The sequence below is a fragment of the Crinia signifera genome, chromosome 5 (genome assembly GCF_055691185.1).
Source record: "Crinia signifera chromosome 5, ASM5569118v1, whole genome shotgun sequence".
NCBI classification, from domain to species: Eukaryota; Metazoa; Chordata; class Amphibia; order Anura; family Myobatrachidae; genus Crinia; species Crinia signifera.
The window spans coordinates 104,585,214-104,607,326 of NC_139221.1; the positions used below are offsets into that span (position 1 = coordinate 104,585,214).

At 40.3% G+C, this 22,113-nt stretch overlaps 1 protein-coding gene across 2 annotated transcripts in view; it reads left to right on the forward strand.

The window, feature by feature from the left end:
• The window catches only part of ATP9B (ATPase phospholipid transporting 9B), a 360,476-nt gene that overhangs the window by 91,817 nt on the left and 246,546 nt on the right, over window positions 1-22,113 (forward strand). For both annotated transcript variants that reach the window (XM_083187774.1, XM_083187775.1), the window contains exons 3-5: window positions 1,690-1,840; window positions 11,185-11,298; window positions 13,376-13,484. In XM_083187774.1, the coding sequence (XP_083043900.1) occupies window positions 1,690-1,840; window positions 11,185-11,298; window positions 13,376-13,484 (374 nt within the window). The remainder of the gene's footprint in view (window positions 1-1,689; window positions 1,841-11,184; window positions 11,299-13,375; window positions 13,485-22,113) is intronic.

Genomic DNA, 22,113 nt, shown 5'->3' on the forward strand with positions numbered 1-22,113 from the left:
CTGTATGTGACTCTTATATTCAGTTGCACTTTGTGCATCCCCAGTAAAGGATATATGAGTATTTCGGTGCATTAAATATGCGACTTCACTTCTGATGCTCTCTGTCCCCTGTCCTGAGGGAGAGATATAACTGAAGAGACCAGGAGTGATTTGACGAGGGAATGCCAATAACATTTCTGGCACTGGGATTATAAACAGTCAGTCAGTACTAAAATTATATAAATATTTGTGATCACTATTGGTTACCTGTGCCTTTCCCTCTTAGGCGCTGATTCAGTATTTGTAGCTAATCAAAAACTACCCAATATCAGCCTGGGACATATATTATAATCAGTGGGGAGGGGGAATACAGTTTATTATCCAGGCTTGGTCCTCTGCTCCCCATACCTCCTCCCCCTTACCTGTCAATGGCTTCTGCCTGTTTCCCCAGCACGGGACACTCTACTGTGTCTTGTGCTGTGGCAAACCTACCCACTTCACATATCTCATCTCTACTTTGTGATTTCACTAAGCCCCACCCCCTAAATGGCATGATTTGTGGGCCCACTGTAGGGGCGGGGCTAAATGGTGCAACGTCCCATACAGGGGATTAACAGGGGTACCCTGTTAATCCCCTTTTCCTGCCCACTTCACTATGAAGAAGGCGGGATGTGGGAGATGCGGTCTTTCTTCCATTGGCGTGGGAAACTGCCCAAAAAGTACAGGCATTTTACAGCACGTGCAGGAGAGTAAGTAACTAGGGACTGCGGTGGGTGTAGTTAGGGAGACTGCTGAGGCCACTGTGAAGCGATGCCACAATACTATTTTTATGTTTGCTTTTGTTATAAGGAGGTGAGGCAACTGCTCGTTACATTAGCTCCCTAGCTATTTAATCAGAGACCCTTTTTTCTCACCACGTAAAATTACGGATTTTGTGGTGTTAACACATAGGGGACAGATGTATTAAGCCTTAAAAAGAGATAAACGCGAGTGATAAAGAGATAACATCCAGCCAGTCAGCTCCCAACTGTCATTGCATATGCAATGTTTGAAAAATGACAGTTAGAAGCTGACTGGCTGGACATTTATCACCCTTGCGTTTATCTTTTTGAAAGACTTAATATCCAGATTTATACCCATAATCTGGGATAAATTCCAGGGACTACAGATCTATCTCTCTTCATCTTGCACACTAACGGGGGATTTCTTTTTGGGCTTCCTTTGGGACTACTTGAAAAGCCCCAGGAGATCAATTAGTCTACAGTAAATTACTGTGTCTAATTGTATTTACCCCATAATGTGAATGTGTGGACTATATCCTATTGAATTTTAAATGTAAGCAATTTTCTAAGATGTGACATCATTTTATAGAAATATGTCATATAAGGTTAGTAAACAACATGCATATTGTACCATATGGTGCTTCAGTCTTTACAAAAATGAATGAATGCAGTAACAGTAAATGTCAGTACCAAATACAGCTATTGTTATACTTCAGTAATGACAGTGCTGTATAGCCTTTGTTTTCATTTAAAAAAAATATGACTCTTATGTTTACTTAATTATGCTTGAAGTTTTTAACATTGAAAGACTTGAATTCATGCTAAAATAAAAAAAAAAATGCTATCAAAAGAAAATCATATTCAATGGAAGCGATAAATTGTATTTAAAAAAAAAAATATTATAATTGCTTTGTGTTTCATTTTCTAGCTGTTGTGACTGGCTCATAAACGTTTGCAGAAGGAGGAAGGAACTCAGAGCTCGAACCGTCTGGTTAGGATGTCCAGAGAAATGTGAGGAAAAATATCCTAGGAATGCTATAAAAAACCAGAAGTACAACATCTTTACGTTTATACCTGGGGTAAGAATAAGGCCTGTATAGTATTACAGGCATACATATAAGTTGTTTATTTATTTACAGTTTCTTATATAGCGCAGCAGATTCCGTTGCACTTTACAATTGTAAGTGACAAAAATAGGAATATTACAAGTGACCCTTATGTTTGTTGATTAGTTATACCAAGCTCACTGTGTAACCATAGTTGAAGGTGTGGTACAAAATGTTGACATTTAGAATATCAGCACCAGAACGTCAACAGTTCTAATGTTGACATAGAGGTTTTATGGTATTTTAACTCTAGTTACAGCCTAAAGCTGGGTACACATTACACTTTCGGGAGTATTCAATGTTTTTTGAGAGTCTGGCTCACCGCTCACTGTTCTGTGTCCCTGTGATCTCGCTGAAGGTGCTCGGCACTTTTTCTTATCTCCTCATTTCTGACTTCCTCAGTATTCAACTTGTGGCCAGCTCGCCGGCCCCTTTTGCGAACTTAGCATAATTATGCGAGTTCAAATGGGAGTGCTGTAACTGGAGACATCTGTTTTCACGTGAGCTGGTCAGACTGGGATATTCCTGAGCAGGGTGTTCATCTCAGCAGCGTGTTCCTCGCATTTGTGGACTTGTATTTTTTTACAAAGGTTTAGAAAGGTTAAAGTTTTGTTCAGTATTTATTTTACAACAAATGGCTGTGTGACTATTTTAATTGGGTTTGTGCAGACGGGTGTATTTTGTTCTGTTTGGCCTTTATCCTTGTGTTGTGTTTTTTGCATTGTTTCTTTTCCCTGTGTTTTTATTTAATTTATTTTATAATTGTTAGCATGTTTAAAAGCCTGTTTGGGGGTTAGGTGAGGAAGAAGAGAGGAAGCATGGGAAATTACTAGGAGCATTCAAAAATGATTTCTTATTGGTTACCATTAAAATAAAATATACATTTTTTTTAATTTATAAGCCATAAAAAAAACAAAAAAAATAACAACTTTAACAAAGATAACCTTACAGTTCACCTAAAAAAGATGCCGAGGGAAAAATGGAGAACATCTCTAAAAAAAGAAACCAGCAGGACTCGCAATTTGTGCATTGAATACACTTTTTGAGAGAGACACTAAAATGCCCATTGAACAGACATTGCGAACACCGGGGAGAAGTGCAGGGTGAACTGAGTTAGCTTCGCAAAATATTTTTGTAGAAGCAACAGAGCTGAATACAGGGAAGCACAAAATAGGAGAGAAAAGTTCACTACTCTCCAAAAAACATGCACACTCACCGTTATTTACGGCGACATAGGAGCATTGAATACATGCCTATATGTGTGTACCCAGCGATATCAGTACCGACGGTATCATTACCGTCCTTCGACAGATGACATGACTAATTACGGGAGAGCACATCATTAATGATATAGTGCATAGAAACTAGATGGTATGCAAAGAAATATCGTTAATAATATCATTATCGTGCAGATCATTAAAAATTAATTGGCTATTGTGTACACACCTTAACCCTAAACCTAACATGACATTTTGACATTTTAACTGTCATCAATCTAAATATGTACACATTCTGCCATGGGTTCATTTGAGCCCCCCTCAGAGAGACTCCCTAAAACTGATAATGGGTAATCTGCACAACACCATGTACCCACCCAGGCAGGTACTCCCCCTACTCGTCAGTCCATGCCTATAGATCTGCATCCCAGTGCGGACCTTGCCAGATCAACATCTATTGCTATTATTGTCTGCACAGCCGGAGGTCTACAGCGCAACTAGCTGCTACACCTTCATGCCAAAGATAGTTCTGGACACCACCGCAAATACGGCTTCCCTCCCTGTATTGCCCATAACCAAGGAGAGGTAACAAAAGCTACAGACCGGCCTGGGTTACACCTGCCTCCTGCAGTGGAGTTGAGGAGAAGGTGGAAGCTTCTGATACTCCTTCCTTATCATAAGAGGATTCTTTATTCTTGATCCACCTCGTTTATAGAATATTTGCTTTGTTATTCATATTATATACATTACTTGTCTGTATATGTTTTTTATCTTAAATTTATTCTGAAGTGGTATCTTAAAAAAATTGTTTTCATATATATGTTGTGGCCTTTTTCATACATCCCATTCCTGCTCTATTTTTACAAGTGCAGAGTTTACTTTTTGTTTTCAGGAATAGTTTTCAACTTAGCTCTGTCATTTAGGTTAATAGTGGTACATCTCCCTTTCTGCACATTGTTTATTTAACTCATCATATTTTATTGCCAAATGAATTTGAGTTCAAGTATATATATATGTTATTTTATTTATTCATGAGTCCAACACATTACATTTTAGTCTGCTGTGTCATTAGGTTTTATTCTCTTAATGCTAATAAGTTTGCACAGTTTATTGAACGTTTAAATATGCAATCGTAGAAAAAGGCTTGGAATCTTATATGTGCCTTTATTAAAACTCACACAACTAATGACTGTGTAATTAAAAGGCTGATCTTGTGTCAAGGTAAGAAAATGTCAACTGTCTTTAAGACAGATAAATATTCTCATCTTTATTGAACCAAGCCGCTGTTTTCTCCCTTGGTTTAAATTATTAAATGCATACAAATTGCTTAAACAGCACACATTTTCCAAAAGGTCGCAAAGTTCACTAAGATTACAGTAAACCATTCATTGTTGTGATTAAAAGCATACGGTATAGTTTTTTAATTAAGTTACATTTGTAGTTGGAATTTCTAGACATCTTTTTACTGTTGTATGTTACAGTAACAGATAAATGTTTTTAGTTTCGTCAACTTTTTCAGACTTCATTCGTTCTTGCTTTCGCAATGGTAGCATATCTCCGCGTGCACTAACAGGAAAAAGTAAATAAGGTTTAATTACAATGTTGCTTTATACTGACATTTTGCTACATTTAACAAAATGACTGAATCTACAATATGATCATTACAAAAAGCATTTTGCCATAAAAACATAACTAAAGCAGCATGTATTTTACTACCTGGTGTTTTATAAAACTCTTAAGATTTGGGTGGCATCATTTGGGATCTGTACACTGAGTTTTTTTTGGTGTAGTTGCCTATTTTGGACCATGGGTAAGAATGTGTAATTCAAACTGTATATAAATGCCAGCTTTATGTGCAAACTGGTTAAGGCTATAGAAGTGCCCTATCTTATTGCATTGAAATCTTCATGTCTCAGTCATAGTAATAGTTCCTATGGTTTTGAAAGGTAGAATTAGGTACTTGTGTATTATAGCGGCGCCCCCGATGTACATCGTACGATGAACGTATCGCATCGCATCGCATGCCATGTACCCGATGGCATGCGATGCGACGCGATTTTGACCCCCTATACGATTTAAAATCGTATAAGCACCCTAAAGGGTGCTTTTGAGCACCCTAATGGGTGCTTACAATGTTAAATGCACCCCCACGTCACCCCACTATAAACGTGAACCCGAAGCGTGGTGAGCGCAGCAAGCCCGCGAGGGGCGCGGGACGCATCCTACGACCTTTTCATACCCCCACTATCCATGTCGGCGTGGAGTTGAGAACAGAATAGTGTGGCGAGCGCAGCGAGCCACCAAACCCGAAGCGTGGCGAGCGCACGCGGATACCTTCACAGGTAAACGCGTCCCTTCGCGGGCTTCACAGGTATCTAAATGATAGCAGGCCGAATGAACGGTCAGCATCGCTGACCATTCCACCCAATGCTGGTATTGGCTTCACCAGCAGCAGGCTGGCAAAGCCCTATCTCAACAGCAGGGACAGCGCTGTCCCTGCTCTTGGCTCTGGGCTGTGCTGGCGATCTTGCGTGAGTAGCGAGATTCGGCGCATGCCTAGTCAAGCCGGCCGGGGGTAAGGAGACAGCTCATCAGTGTAAACCGATGCTCTATCTCCAGGAGGGGACATCGCCGGAGGGGGGAGTTAGCGTTCCCCCGCTTCGGCAGACAAGATGTTAATACATCTTGTCGGTCTCCCCTCCTGCTTTGCCTCATTAATAAGGTGAAGCAGGAAGTATTATAGCGGCACGATAAGCTCCGCTATAATAGATCTGCCCCATTGTTTGAAAAAAATGACAGTTAGCAGATCGTTGGCTGGTGCGTTATCACCTTTGATTTTATCTCTTCTCCAGGCTTAATACATCTACCCCCTAGTCTCTTATGATTGATCAATATTTCACATACAGTAAGATTATGCTTTGTATAATTTAAATTGCAACTCAATTACACAAAATGGATATAGCAATATATTAATAATAATTCTACTTATCAAGACTGGCTTGTCTATTGTAATAAGTGGAAAAAATATCTGCAGCACTATCTGTGTAATAAAGTACACGTTTGTGCATTTAGTTGCTGTGCGTCCATTCTTAAATGTTTAAGAAAAATGGATACAGCCATCTGTCAGTTTGTACGGTAGCTGACTTACAGTGAGCATACTCCGTATTACAACCTCCAGTGTGTGCAGTTATCCATATAATGCTTTCATATTTGTGTTTCTGCCACTGTGATGACTGCTGTATAGTTTCAGAAGCAGCGAATGCAGACAGATGCAGTACATTTAAATGCAATCCAGTGATCACGGCTCGATTCCTAGATATACTAACCTAGTTTTGCCTTTTAAACCATCTCCCTTTTAAAACATGAGGCATACACTACATCAGCTTACAGATGCTTGCAAGTTGCAGACATTTAACCCATAGTCATAATTGCTGTGAGCAGTGCCATGTCCCATTGTCCGGTGTGCACTCAGCTTTAGTTTGTGATTGCCATGAAGAAGAACTGTGTAGACTAGAGTATAGTGGATTTAGTGCAAAATGATTTTTATTACTATTATCATAGAAGTACATAAACAAATAATACAGAGCATGGTATGGCAAACAATAATCACTAGATATTTTACGAAAAAGGGAATTTCACTCCAGGCGCTGCAATCTTTAGAGCTGCATATGATACTTCAAAAAGAGGTCACCGGACCTCAGAAAGACAATACTACAACAGACAAGAGAAGTCTCACGTGCGCTAAAAAGTCCATATGTATGTAATCCTTGGAAGGATTGAATTTCTTTTCTTTCTTCTTTCCCGTTTCACACAGTTCCGTATATATGGAGAAACAGAAAAAATATATATACCAATTAGTGATATATAAGCACTGGTTACTTCTTTTCCTTTCCCAGTGGGATCTAGAAGAACAGAGAGCGTGTTACCAAGATTTCCAAAGTGATCCAAAGCGGTTTATAGGGTCACCCCACTCGTGTGTATAGGGACTATGCTCACATGTATGCTTACACAAGACAGGGTTTGTGAACTCTTATAAAGGTATCTTTTTTTCTCCAAATATGACTCCAATAGTCACGACAAATGCAAATTCCTTTTTATTCTTTAAAAATCACAGCAGGGCAGGGATAATATAATGACAGCCTTTCTACCATATAAGATGTAACCCGGGTGTAGAATATGGTACCAGATACTGCCAAATACTGCTCCACAAACTCTGCTGCTCACATGAATTTGACCAGACACTAAGTTTTCTACGCGTTTCAGCACGCTGCGGTGCCTTTTTCAAGATAAAGTGTCTGTAAACAACGAGTTCAAACAAATGAGGGATGGATAAAAAAGTTTTCCATATAAAAATATTTGTATATAAAAAATATATTCCATATATATATAAAAAAATTTATAAAAATACTGTGCAATAAAGTACAAGTGCATATAAAGGCTTACCAGACGTTTTAGGTCAGGAAATATGTGGGTATCCAAAGAGGTCCTGTGGAGACACTCCAAAACGTGTCCTCAGATCCACATAAACGCTGGTATACACAGCCTGGAATATAAGCCCAGGAAACCGGAAGTCCGCATACGTCACATCCGTTTAAGTGACAGACGCGTCCCTGCTGTATAAGACGTTCGGCAACTATGCCCTGCGTCTATAGGTCCGCCTGTAGGTGTTGGGATACAGCGCAGCACTGTTGCTGAAACGCTGTCCCTCTCTATTCAGTATGTGCGGAAACGATGTTGCGTGCGCCATTTTGGTAATGGGCGCATATAAGGGCAAATAACTAAAGAGGTTGTATAGAAAAAAGACGGGCGCCATGTTGGTTATGGGCACATGTGAGGGCAAGAGGCTGAAAATAAGTGTAAAAATATATTTGGCAGAGATATATTACATGCCACACAAACTACGTTATCTATGTTATCGTATGCACATGTAATTTGGCGTACATAGGAAAAACTAAACGGCAAGTAAAAATTAGGTGGGCCGAACATATACGTAACATCCTTAATGGAAACCCCAATCATCCTTTCTCCATGCATTTTAAAGAAAAACATCAGTGCAGAACAGATGGCATTAAAATGTTCAGCGCAGTTGCATGGATTAAGGATGATTGGCGTACCAATAATAGAGATATTCGCCTAGCCAAAACTGAAATGAGGTTTATATACGATCTCAAAACTCTAGCTCCTAAGGGGTTAAATTGTGAGTTCGAATTGAGATGGTTTTTATGATCATATACTGTTTTGTTTTTTAATTATTGTTTACTTTGTTCTGTTATTGTTATTAGTGCATATATGTAAATAAGGTGTAATGGGGTTGGTCTTTTTGGTATTTCGATCTGCCAAATATATTTTTACACTTATTTTCAGCCTCTTGCCCTCACATGTGCCCATAACCAACATGGCGCCCGTCATTTTTTCTATACAACCTCTTTAGTTATTTGCCCTTATATGCGCCCATTACCAAAATGGCGCCCGCAACATCGTTTCCGCACATACTGAATAGAGAGGGACAGCGTTTCAGCAACAGTGCTGCGCTGTATCCCAACACCTACAGGCGGACCTATAGACGCAGGGCATAGTTGCCGAACGTCTTATACAGCAGGGACGCGTCTGTCACTTAAACGGATGTGACGTATGCGGACTTCCGGTTTCCTGGGCTTATATTCCAGGCTGTGTATACCAGCGTTTATGTGGATCTGAGGACACGTTTTGGAGTGTCTCCACAGGACCTCTTTGGATACCCACATATTTCCTGACCTAAAATGTCTGGTAAGCCTTTATATGCACTTGCACTTTATTGCACAGTATTTTTATAATTTTTTTTATATATATATGGAATATATTTTTTATATACAAATATTTTTATATGGAAAACTTTTTTATCCGTCCCTCATTTGTTTGAACTCGTTGTTTACAGACACTTTATCTTGAAAAAGGCACCGCAGCGTGCTGAAACGCGTAGAAAACTTAGTGTCTGGTCAAATTCATGTGAGCAGCAGAGTTTGTGGAGCAGTATTTGGCAGTATCTGGTACCATATTCTACACCCGGGTTACATCTTATATGGTAGAAAGGCTGTCATTATATTATCCCTGCCCTGCTGTGATTTTTAAAGAATAAAAAGGAATTTGCATTTGTCGTGACTATTGGAGTCATATTTGGTGAAAAAAAGATACCTTTATAAGAGTTCACACACCCTGTCTTGTGTAAGCATACATGTGAGCATAGTCCCTATACACACGAGTGGGGTGACCCTATAAACCGCTTTGGATCACTTTGGAAATCTTGGGAACACGCTCTCTGTTCTTCTAGATCCCACTGGGAAAGGAAAAGAAGTAACCAGTGCTTATATATCACTAATTTGTATATATATTTTTTCTGTTTCTCCATATATACGGAACTGTGTGAAACGGGAAAGAAGAAAGAAAAGAAATTTAATCCTTCCAAGGATTACATACATATGGACTTTTTAGCGCACGTGAGACTTCTCTTGTCTGTTGTAATAATCACTAGATGCCTACTATTAAAATGCAATAAATTAAATAAATGTATAGAATCCAAGAAAAAAGTTAGAGATAAGCGAGAGAGAGAAAAAAAAAAACAGACATGGGGTGGGGATGGGGGTAGCTCAGATTCCTATGTGGGGTTGTCAGAGCATAGATAGATATGGTAGAGAAAGGAGGGGTAGTATCACCCATGGGGACCAAAGGTAGGCTGAACTGGACATATTTTAGTCTACTTCCAAACCAAAGGGAGCCGGGTCGAAAGGGTCCCTGTGTTCCTTAAGTGGGCTAAGGGGGGATGCAATACTAAAAGTTTTCGAGTTGTTGAAGTCCATCCAGCGGAACCATGTATCACTGAAAGTTACATAGGTGTCTTCCACAGAGGATACAATGTTTTCCATGTCCCTGTAAGAATCGACTTTCTCTAATTGTTGGAGGGTACAGTGGATTTATCTGCTGTTATGGATATATAATGCTTGAGCAATTCTCTGTCTCAAGCAGTGCGGGAAGTACTCTTTAAACAATTTGTGTAGACACTTAATATGTCAAATGCATAGTTTTTAATAGTGTATATGTACCTGAAGCATCTTAAATAGCGAAGATGATTGCATTTAAAAAACCCTTGGAACCCGGAGACGATCACATATGGCCAATTCATTAAAACTTTATTTGGGTTACAACCAACAGGGGTGACACGGGACGCTGGACATCAACAGGAGATCCCTATTTTCTTTCTTCTATTTGCTCTCATCAATTTGATCAAGATACAAATCACCCCCTCATTCAGTCCGTTCACTGTCCATGAGACACACGGCTGGAAAGTAGGATTGATTTGTGATTAAAGAGAGCAACTTTATGCTTCTATACTCCATTCTGTCCCTGTTGTGTGAATTTATCATAAATGCTTTGCATAGCATATGAAATTATTATGAGCTAAAGCCATAGCGTACCAAAGATATATATGCTGTTGTTACCCACCGTGACAGCCACCATAACATCAATTATATTTCGCCATAATTTTTAGTTACACGGTCACATAATAATTAATTCTTGATTATTGTATCTTACACTTTTTGATTTATTCTCACACTTTGTTGTCACATAAAATATAAAATATCAGCCTGGCTTATACAATACCTCATGGGAGAACATCCCCACATTGAGACCATGTCTGACCGAGGCTGATACACCCTTTCATTAATTTCATTAATTTACAAACCCATTTTTATAAATTTATTTATTCCTAATATATTAATTCTATCTCACTCACTATTAGAATTCTGCTTCACTATCTATACCTCTCACCAATAGAAATCAAATAAGTATATCTTTCTCCTCTATTATTACCATTAAGTGATAGACTATGGTTGGATGGATGTTTGTCAGTCCTAATTTTAATGCATATCATTAAAGATTAATACATTTTAATAAGTTGTGTCCCAACAAAGAGAGTAATCTTTTTTTTCTTTTGTATACAAGTAAACTTTATTTGGGGGAATGGTTTGGTTATGTTAACATCTAATTATGAATAAATAAATACAAAATTATAATTAATTTGAAGTCACAGTACCTCTAATTTTGTTTTTTTGTCTTCTTTTAAAGGTTTTATATCAACAGTTCAAATTTTTCTTGAATTTGTATTTTCTGGTAGTTGCCTGTTCTCAGTTTGTACATGCTCTGAAAATCGGCTACTTGTACACCTACTGGGCCCCACTGGTAAGTTGCTTTTGTAATAAATGCTTATTTGTTTGTCTTTCTATTTCTCCTGTGCAAACTGGTTATTGAAGAAAAGAACAATGTTTATCCATTTTATCCCTTGGTGACTGTGTTAAAGTGTTACTGTCTATAAGACTTGACAAATGCTTTTACCTGTTTTCAGAAGCAACATTTTAAAAGAAACTGAGGGGCATCTGTATTAAGCCTGGTGAATAGATAAAGCGGAGATAAAGGTAGGTGACAACAGACCAGCCAATCAGCTAGGTTTGAAAAATGACAGTTAGGGGCTGATTGATGCATTATCATCTTCCACATTATCTCTTAGCCAGGCTTAATACATCTGCCCATGAAACCAATTGCACTCAAATGTATCCTTCTCTGAATAAATTTTAGTTTTATGCGAACAGAAATTGGCGCAAGATCAATTTGTTTGTTTTGTGGTGTGAAGTAGATAAAAACATAAAAATGACACCAAATAAAAAGAGTAACCCACAATTTTGCACAGGTTCTGATGTCCAATCTACTTAATTTTGAAGTAGCTATAAGGAGGGTTGTTATGAGGGACTAGCGGTGTCAGTGAAGAAGAAGTGTGCTATGTGACAGAGGCACTATGCACTCTGTTATTATCGGTCCTAGTATTTTTATAATATCGTGATAATACTCCGAGCAATGTATGAACAGTTATTAGCGCTTTCAGTGCCAGCAACTGCAGCTTTCGATTTTGACACCTGCAGGCGACGTTGCCCATTCACCACAGCAGAGATGGCTCTATACCTTGTTTGCGGCACCTTCCGGGCCCAGGCTGTATGTGAGATTTCGCATTTGCCCAGTGATTTGGAAGGTTGGAGAGAGACAGTGCATCAGCAAAAGGCTTATATGGGGCCCTGGCAAGCATTGCTGGAAGGGGAAGTTTTTACTCCCCCACTCAAGTATCTGAGAGGTTAATACTTCTCATCACTGTCTCTTCACTGCCTTGGTAAAGCAGGAAGCATTATACCCACATGATATGTGCTGGTATAATATCCAATTTATGAGATACAGTGGTGTTAGGGAGAGCACAGCTGACTGTTTCCATGCGACCACCCCAGTTCAGTGATTAACTACTTTCATATGCTCCTCAAGTTATTAATTGCTAACAATTTTTAACTAGTTAGATTTTTGGATAAACTAATATAACTAAAACCCATTTCAATAATTGTAGTAATAATGCATAAGTTGAGAGAACCTGTGATGATCTTTGTTACAGCAGTAAGATGTGAAGCATGTACACTGTGTCCTGATAGCATTATAATTGCATGTGTTTTTCTTTCTTTAGTACCTGAAATACTTTATAAATAATCTTGCATATGGGCCGATTTAGAACCAGTTGATAAATGCAAGCATAGCTTACATCGGATAGGAAAAATCTACCCCGATATTAATGATGTTCTACTAACCTCACTGGTTGTTTCATTTAGATACATTAGTCACAAAACCACAAATCTGTAAAATCCAGACACCTGGCTCTTTAGCAAATTGAAAAAGAAAGAGGAAAGAAACAATTGAAATGCATGCTAAATGCTGAAGTTCACAGAACTGTAATTCAAGCAGACTTATTCTCTGAAAATCAAAACATTGCATTTGTACTCTTGGTTGTCTCTGTTTTAAGTAATGTGGCACTAAGCAGCCTATTCCGTGAATGGCGAGGACAATGTTTGCGGACTACAGACATTGTATAAAAGTGTGTTGAACACTAAATAGGGTTGCTTGTTAAGAACTTGAGACAGTTGTTGAATATGTCATAAGTCATCATTGGTAGCCTTATAGGCTTGTGTTTGTGTACAGTAATTGTTGTTTTCTATGAGCACAGGATGACAGGGTATCCGATTGAGGTTGACAGTGCCTAGGTCATACCATTATGTCGATAGTGACAAAGTCGCCATAGACAAAAGGTTGAATGAATTGGCTGTCATGACTCAGACGTAATTTACGGTACAAAATTTTGCATTAAAATATAGTGTAGTGTTCATATGCTGATTTGCATGCATCGCCATATAACATTGTTTTAATTTATGTGTGTGTGTGTGTTTATTTTTAGGGATTTGTTCTGACTGTCACAATGGTGAGGGAAGCAGTAGATGAATATCGGAGATTCAAAAGAGACAAAGAAATGAATTCACAAATGTATAGCAAACTTACCATTAGAGGTTAGTACAACAAAATGTCTGCAAATTAAGATTAAGGGGGGTATGCAATGTGCCGTCACTATTTCCGATGGGGGAAATAACGGTGGCTCCCTATCCAGTGCTGTCTTTAGCGACAGCATTGAAGCGGGATCATGGCAGAACGGCCCGACTTTAGAAGCTGTCGGGCCCGTACTGCTGATAAAGTATGTGGGTTGTCGCGATCCTGGTCGCAGATCGACAATCCACAGGCGGTTTAGCGGCCACGCCCCCTTTGCGCCGATCGCCAGACGGGACATTGAATCCCGCATGTCGTTAAGCTGTCGGGCTGACCGCAAACGGGCCAGGATAACGGCTGTCGGGAGGGATCAACAGCCGTGATCCTAGATTGAATACCCCCCTAAATCTGCGATTAATGAATGTGCTTAATCTGAGTAAACTTGTATAATTGTGAAAGCTTCAAAATAAACATTGGGCTGACTTTTGTATTATTAATACTGTGACCTGAATGGACAGATGACAGGCAAGATTTATGTACAGGTATTACTCTTATGGAACTTCCTTATTAAAGGGTTATTGTCTGTAGAAGTGGTCATTGAAGTGTATAGCTGGGTAGATGATAGGTAGGTAGGTAGGTTGTCTGTGGAATAGAGGAATAATTACAAGGGAGAAGTGATTTGGATATAGATTTGGATATAGATGGTCGCTGAGAAAATATATATATATATATATATATATATATATATATACATACATAGATATATATATATATATGGATATAGATGGTCGCTGAGTAAGAGGAAGATGTAATCGAAGTGCTACAAAAGAGTATTTGGAACTCCCTTAATGATGATAGTGGCACTATGACAGAGTCTGTTTTAGCCAGCAGCTGCTGTATACTCGGACAGTCAATCCAGAGAGATGCTCAGAAATAGGGAGGGGGTGGGGGGGGGAAGCAAAAATAGAAAATTGGATTCTTATAAAAAGCATTTTTTTCACTAAATAAAATACATTTTAATAAAAATACACAAATGTGACCAATCCGACTATAGGAGATTAAAATTAGATCATATATGATAATAAAGTGCCCTCCACATGTTTTGGTAAAATTTGTTTTATTTTATGAAATCACTCCAATTGCTTTTTATAGGAATCCGATTTTTGGGTTAATACGCGCTGCTTCCCCCCGTTTAATTTTTTGTGCTATAAAGCCTGAGAACAGGTTGGAAGAGGGCCCTGCTCAAAGAAGCATACAGTCTAGAGGAAGGGGGAAACAGACAGGTGACATCATGAGGTGTAGGCAAGGATGCCAGGTAGGAATTGAGCATAGCAGAAACATGACATGAGGCATCAGGTAGGGAGATGTACAGTGATGAACAGGTGGGTTTTTAGCTCCTATTTGAAGCTTCACAAGGTTGGGTAGAGTCTAATAAAGCAAGGGAAGTCATTGCAGTTAAGGATGGCAGCATGGAAAAAATATTGGATGCAGTGACAGGGATATAGGAGGGGCAATGGTCATAGGCTGTCCGGAGAGGGCAGGATGGAGTGTGTACGGAAGTTAGGTAGGAAGCAGTGTAGTTAGTAAGTGCCTTGTATGTAAGGGTGAGAAGTTTGAAGATGATTCTGTAAGGGAATGGTACACAGTGCAGATTTTCTTGAAGGGTTTTGGCAGAAGTGAAGCAGTGGAAGAAGTCTAGAGGCAGAGTTGAGGATAGACTGGAGAGGGAGCAGGCTTGTAGCGTGGTAGCACAGTGAGAGGAGTGTTGCAGTAGTTGAGCTGTGAGATGAGCAATGAGTGAACAATAACTTTAGTCGCACTCTGGGAAAGAAACGGCCTGATGCAAGCAATGTTGCGTAGCTGGAAGCGACAGGATTGAGCCAAGGATTGGATGTGGAGGGGAAAGGAGAGGTAGTAGTTAGATGATGGTGCTGTCCACAGTGATGGAGATATTTGTGGTGGCGAAGACTCTGGATGGAGGAAAGATGTTGAGTTCGGTATTGTCCGTGTTTAGCTTCAGAGAGTGCACAGACATCCAGGTGGTGATGGCAGAGAGGCAGCTGGATACCCGAGAGACACAGAGGGGGAGAGGTCAGGAGATGAGTGTTATAGTTGCATGTCATCAGCATAGAGGTGGTATTGAAGGCCAACAGAGTTTATGAGCGCACCCAGGTAAGAGGCGTGCAGGGAGAAGAGAAGGGGCATAGAACAGAACCCTGGGGGACCACAACATGTAGGATGGTAGGGGTGAGATGGAGCCGGGAGGCAGGCCATGAGAAGGAGCACTTAATGAGGTAAGAGATGAAAGAGGCCAAAACCGTACTAGAGAGGCCAGTATACTGGAGGGTGTAGAGGATGATCCACAGTGTTGAAAGCAGAAGGCCCACAGCCTGTCACAAGAGTACCCAGCATCCAGAGTCTGATTGGCCCGTAGAGGGGGCTGCTGACTGACAGTTTCCTAATTTTACAATTACAATACATTTTCTGGTCCTGCTTTCCATGCACTACTGGGTGATAAAACCCTCTAAACGCCTCGCTGCTAGAGCTGCAGCTCCAACCTGATCACCCATATGTGTGGACCCCAAGGATTGCATGTGGCACAGGGATTTCCTCTTGGAATTGCCAATGACTATGCCGCTGCAGCTACAGGTTATTCAGTGTACACCCATAGGTAACTGGTATAGCACCATGCTCTGAAATCTGCTGCACCCCATACATTTCACCTGCTGGCCCTTTACTGTTCTCTATAACTTTAACTGCTTCCAATGCCCCTGACTGTACCGTTATTCCCTTGACATACCTCTCACTGCTCCTTATCTCCCTTAGTGCCAGATGTATCAAGCTTCAAAAAGTGATAAAGTGGAGGGTGATATATACATGCAGCCAATCAGCTCATACCTGTCATTTTTTCAAACCCAGCCTGTAACATGGCAGGTAGGAGCTGATTGGCTAGTTGTTTATCACTCTCTATCACTATCTTTATTACTTTTTGAAGCTTGATACATCTGGCTCTTAATGTTCCCTGTTTCTCTGAGGAACTGAGATCTAACTGCACACTATGTTCCTGCAACACTGGCCTCTAACAACTCCCCATGTCCATTAACCACTGCACCCCATATCCCAGAGACAGTCTTGTACCCTTTCTTCCTGCAAATCAATCATACTGGCAAAACTGCCTCGCACCCTCTCCCTGGCTCCACCCACTGGTTCACCCTGGAGTCATCCAAGGTCTCTCCCTGTATTAGGAAGTGGAGCCTGGCTGTGGCTCCTGAGTGGAATTGGTGAGGAGGCAAAGGTTGGTATGAGCTGGGGCTTGGGTGAGGAATCATGATGAAAATTAGGGCGTGGCTCATGGATACGCTATTCCCCTTGAAGCCACTCCACTTGTTGCAAGGTCACACCAATTTTTCCAGGAGCGCCATCTCATGATGCCAGTCTTTTAAAAAAAAAATAATAATATGGAACTGTCCCTTTTAGTCTACAGCATGGTAATGTACCACCACCCAGACGCAGATGCCTTTCCAATGCTTTTTCCCACCCTTACTTCACATTAGTGCTGCTTTTTGCGACCACATCCTGTCTAGAGCTGCTGCAATCACATTAGTATGGCTATTGCCCCCTCCCCCCACAGCAGTGCTGCGATTGTGTCTTTTTCTTCCTACTATGGTGGGTTTGGACCAGTTGAATCCAGGTACCGTATGTAGGGCTATGTATTAGAATTTATGGAAAAGAGAGGAGTAAATGCTAGGTGGGGAGAGGAGGGTTCAGGACAATTTTTGTCTGCTACTTACTATAGTATCTTTTTTTTTACTCACCTCCCTCAGAAAGGGGAATGGTGTGGATGTGTAAGGGGCATTGAAATTACATGTGGAGAGGTAAATTATAATGGGACACAAAAATTTGAACCACGACCCCAGTTTAACAATCACTGCTTCTCCTTGCTTGTCTACCGTAAATTGACCAAGGCCTTAAGGTGCCCATACATGGTACAATTGCTGTGTGCGATGAGATCTCATCGCACAGCTCAAAAAGTATGTGCTGCACATACTTTTTTGTACTAGATCTCATCTCATTGCATTGCAAAACCTATGTGATGCGAAGCGATCTAGTCCAAATTGTATACAATAATTGTACCGTGTTTGGGCCCCTTTAAGCATTTCTTATGGTAAAACTAGTTTTAAAATCTTGATGAAGAAAATACATTTCTAAGGACACCTGGCCCACCTGTCTAACAATTGGTTAGTGCATACACACCATTAGTCTCCCTGGCATGTAGTGCCCAATGTCTCTAACTGAACTGTCATGAAAAGGTGCCCATCCAGTTGAGCTGTTCCTCACAGACAGTCCCTGCTGCACGTGTATGGGTGTTCAGCGAACTGGTTGTGTACACATAGCAAGAAGAGACAATATATCTTCAGATGCAGCACAGCCTACGCAATATACAGTTGTGCTCATAAGTTTACATACCCTAGCAAATTTGAGATTTTCTGGTCATTTGTCAGAGAATATGAATGATAACTCACAAACTTTTCTTTCACTCATGGTTAGTGGTTGGGTGAAGCCATTAATTGTCCAACATCTACTCTTTTTAAATCATAATGACAACAGAAACTACCCAAATGACCCTGATCAAAAATTGACATACCCAGTTCTTAATACCGTGTATTGGGCCTTTAACATCCATGACAGCTTGAAGTCTTTTGTGGTAGTTGTGGATGAGGCTCTTTATTTTCTCAGATGGTAAAGCTGCCTATTCTTCTTAGCAAAAAAGCCTTCAGTTCCTGTAAATTCTTGGGCTGTCTTGCATGAAGTGCACGTTTGAGATCTCCCCAGAGTGGCTCAATGATATTGAGGTCAGGAGACTGAGGTGGCAACTCCAGAACCTTCACTTTATTCTGCTGTAGCCAATGACAGGTCGACTTGGCCTTGTGTTTTGGATCATTGTCATGTTGGAACGTCCAAGTATGTCCCATGCGCAGCTTCCGAAGAGCAAATTTTCCTCCAGTATTTTCTGATAATATGCTGCATTCATCTTGCATTTGTAGCTCACAAATCCCCCAAAACATCAGCGATCCACCTCCGTGTTTAACAGTAGTAATTGTGTACCTTTCATCATAGGCCTTGTTGACTCCTCTCCAAATGTAACGTTTATGGCTGTAGCCAAAAAGTTAAATTTTGGTCTCATCACTCCAAATGACTTTGTTCCAGAAGTGTTGAGGCTTGTCTCCGTGCTATTTGGAGTATTGTAAGCGGGATGCTTTGTGGCATTTGCATAGTAATGGCTTTCTTCTGGTGACTCGACCATGCAGGCCATTTTTATTCAAATGCCTCCTTATTGTGCATCTTGAAACAACCACACCACTTTTTTTCAGAGTCCTGTATTTTAGCTGAAGTAATTTGTGGATTTTTCTTTGCATTCCGAACAATTTTCATGGCAGTCGTGGCTGAAAGTTTTGTTGGTCTACCTGACCGTGATTTGGTTTCCACAGAATCCCTAATTTTCCACTTCTTAATAAGAGTTTGAACACTGCTGATTTGCATTCTCAATTGCTTGGATATCTTTTTATATCTCTTTCCTTTTGTATACAGTTCAATTACCTTTTCCTGCAGATCCTTTGACAATTCTTTGGCTTTCCCCATGACTCAGAATCCAGACACGTCAGTGCAGCAATGAAGGAAAGATGCAAGGGTCTTTCAGGAGTCCAGAAACTTACTGACCTTTTATACACACACACTGATTACAAGCATTCAGATCACAGGTGAAGATGGTTACCTTTAGTAGCCATTGAAACCCGTTTGTGTCAACTTGTGTGCATGTTATCAGGCCAAAATCTCCAGGGTATGTAAACTTTTGATCAGGGTAATTTGGGTAGTTTCTGTTGTCATTATGATTTAAAAAAATAAACACTTTAATTATCAGTGCTGTTGCGAGGAATGCCATATTGCAGACATGGATCGACGTGGCACCCCCAATGTTACAACTCTTTCGAGACAAACTGCTCCATGTTTTTACTATGGATTGAGTGGAGTGTCTTCTGGAGAGAGAGAGAGGCTCAGACAAGTTTTTTTGTGGTATGGAAAAGTTATATATCCACGTTACCCTTATCTTTAAGGCAACAAAATACATAATTTAATGAAACAAACCCAATGGCATATTCTTCGTGAACTCTCAGGCAACTGTGAACATATATATGCCTGAGACCTTGATTAATGGTGCAATGTCATGATATAAAAGTACTCCTCTTTTTCTTAAGCATTATATTGTCTAAAATGGCTTGTATTTGAAACTGTACACATTGACCACGTTATTTCAATTGTCTGTTAACAAATGTACAAGACTGTATTGTATGGTGTTTCAATAAAAAAAAAAGGTACTTATGTAATATCTGGGCTCCCGTTTTTCTTATGAGACCGCGTCCCCTCGCGGGGCTCGCCACGCTTCAGGCACGGTGGCTCGCTGCGCTCGCCACACTATATAAAATCAACTCCATGCGTAGTTGGATAGTAGGGGTATGAAAAAATGGGGTGCATTTAACATGGGAGCTCAGATAGTACATAAGTACCAAAAAAAATTATTGAAAAAAGAGTAAACACAGTTGTTTCACAATAAATGGCTTCACTTAACCACTAACCATGAGTGAAAGAAATGTTTGTGAGTTATCATTCATATTCTCTGACAAATGGCCAGAAAATCACATATTCTGTTAGGGTATTTAAATTTATGAGCACAACTGTATCTGTGAATGACTTTGCTTACAGACATAATTTTCATACACCCACCGACCAGCTAGCAATATATCAGTTTGAACCCAGCATTCAATTCGGCACTCCAAACATTGAAAATGGAATGGTGTTGGTGCCCTCTCCGATACCTCAGTATTCACAATAGTAGCAACACAGTCTAATCTAATCTTAGGCAATCTAAGGACTTTCAGACAAAAAAAACCCCCAAAACAGAGGACACTCCTGATCAACGTTTCAAAGGTTCTAAACTGAAACATTGATCAGAGGAGTTTCTTTTTTTTTTTTTACCTGAATATCTGTCTGAAAGTCCTTAGATTGCAATTTTTGTGTTGCTATGATGGATGGATAGGTAGGTAGGTAGGTGTGTGTTTTGTGTGCCTAAACCATATACATCTTCACATAAAGATTCAGCTGTATTCATTTTTTGTTTTAAGTGTTCAGATTAGCTTCACTGCTTGGAATAGTTCATTGTAATCAAACTGCTAAGAAATGAAGACAATTTGCAAGTTCCTATTTAGACATTGTAGGGTAATTTGATCTAACAACATAAAAGGACTGTGTTATGAAAAACATTAGTCAATTCTGTAATATAATTTTAAGAAGCTATTTCTTTACTACAATTGAAAAAACAACAACAAAGCAAGACATACTATTTTATTTACACATTTTAAATTCATATTTCTATCACTAAGGTACTGCTAATAATCAAAAACTATTTGAAAGCATTGTGGTATATGTCTCAACAGTTCTTGCTGAGTGAGATAATGACACTCTGGTCTATAAAATTCATATTATAGTCATTTTAAAGGCACCTTAATTTAACTATATCATTTTAAATGACTTTGGTACATAGCTGTGCTGAAGTTACATTTTTCTTATACCTTAAGTAACTTTTAAGCAGTGTTCTCCCCAGAAAAGTGGGGGTCTTCGCAACAATAAAATGGTTCAATTATGACCATATTGATTTAACCCCTTGAGTGGTATGGCCGGAAATTTTCCGGGCTCAGCTGCGCTGCCGCAGCGGGCTGTCCTGGAAAATTTCCGGGCATACCACAAATCTGAAATAGGTGCACGCCAGGGGTGTCCAGGTGTGCACCACTGGTGCAGCACCTCTAGAGCTCCCCCAGTCATTTTCCCCAACCCTCCCCTCCCCTCACCTGTGCTCCGGCTCTTCTAACCCCGCTTCCCCAGCCGCCTGCCGCCATACTTTTAGTAGCAATGACTTTGGCGGGCGGATCGGGGGACTCGGGAGCGCTCAGGCACCCGAGTCCTCCCGAGCTGCCGCTAACATCCCCCAGCCTGCCGCTGATGTCACTGTTGAATGTGACAGGCTGGCGGCTAAGGCAGTGGGGACAGCAGCGGCAGGGAAGCTCCGGCGTACTAACGCCGGAGCAGAGGTGAGGGAGGGGGGCTTTCAACTGTGGTGGGTTTTGCTGGGGCAGGACAAACCTGCCCTGGTAGGTTTGTCCTGCCCCAGCAAAACCTACCACTCAAGGGTTTAAACTTGAGATTTTTATATTTTAATCACAGATGTATTTTTTTTAATCAGCTGCTAAGAACTGGCCCACAATGGATAGCACAATTACTTTTAATTTAGCCTTCCAAATACTGGCCCACACTGGGTGGTTGTTTTTTAACAGCTTTTTACAAATACTGACTGCCCCTACAAATGTCGTGCCTGTGACAATACAAAGAGCAGTGAGTAGATGCTGAATGACCACCCTCTTTAATATTCTCAAGCGTCTGTTCCCACCCAGACAGCGCATCTCTTTTTTGTAATAGGAGGTATCTCTGCCCTTTATCGATGTCACAGTGTACTCTTTTTCAGATGCATAAAGAAGCACTAGAGATCATGTGACTGAAGCCATTGTCACATCCATTTTCCCTATCTGCCAGAAACACGTTAACGTT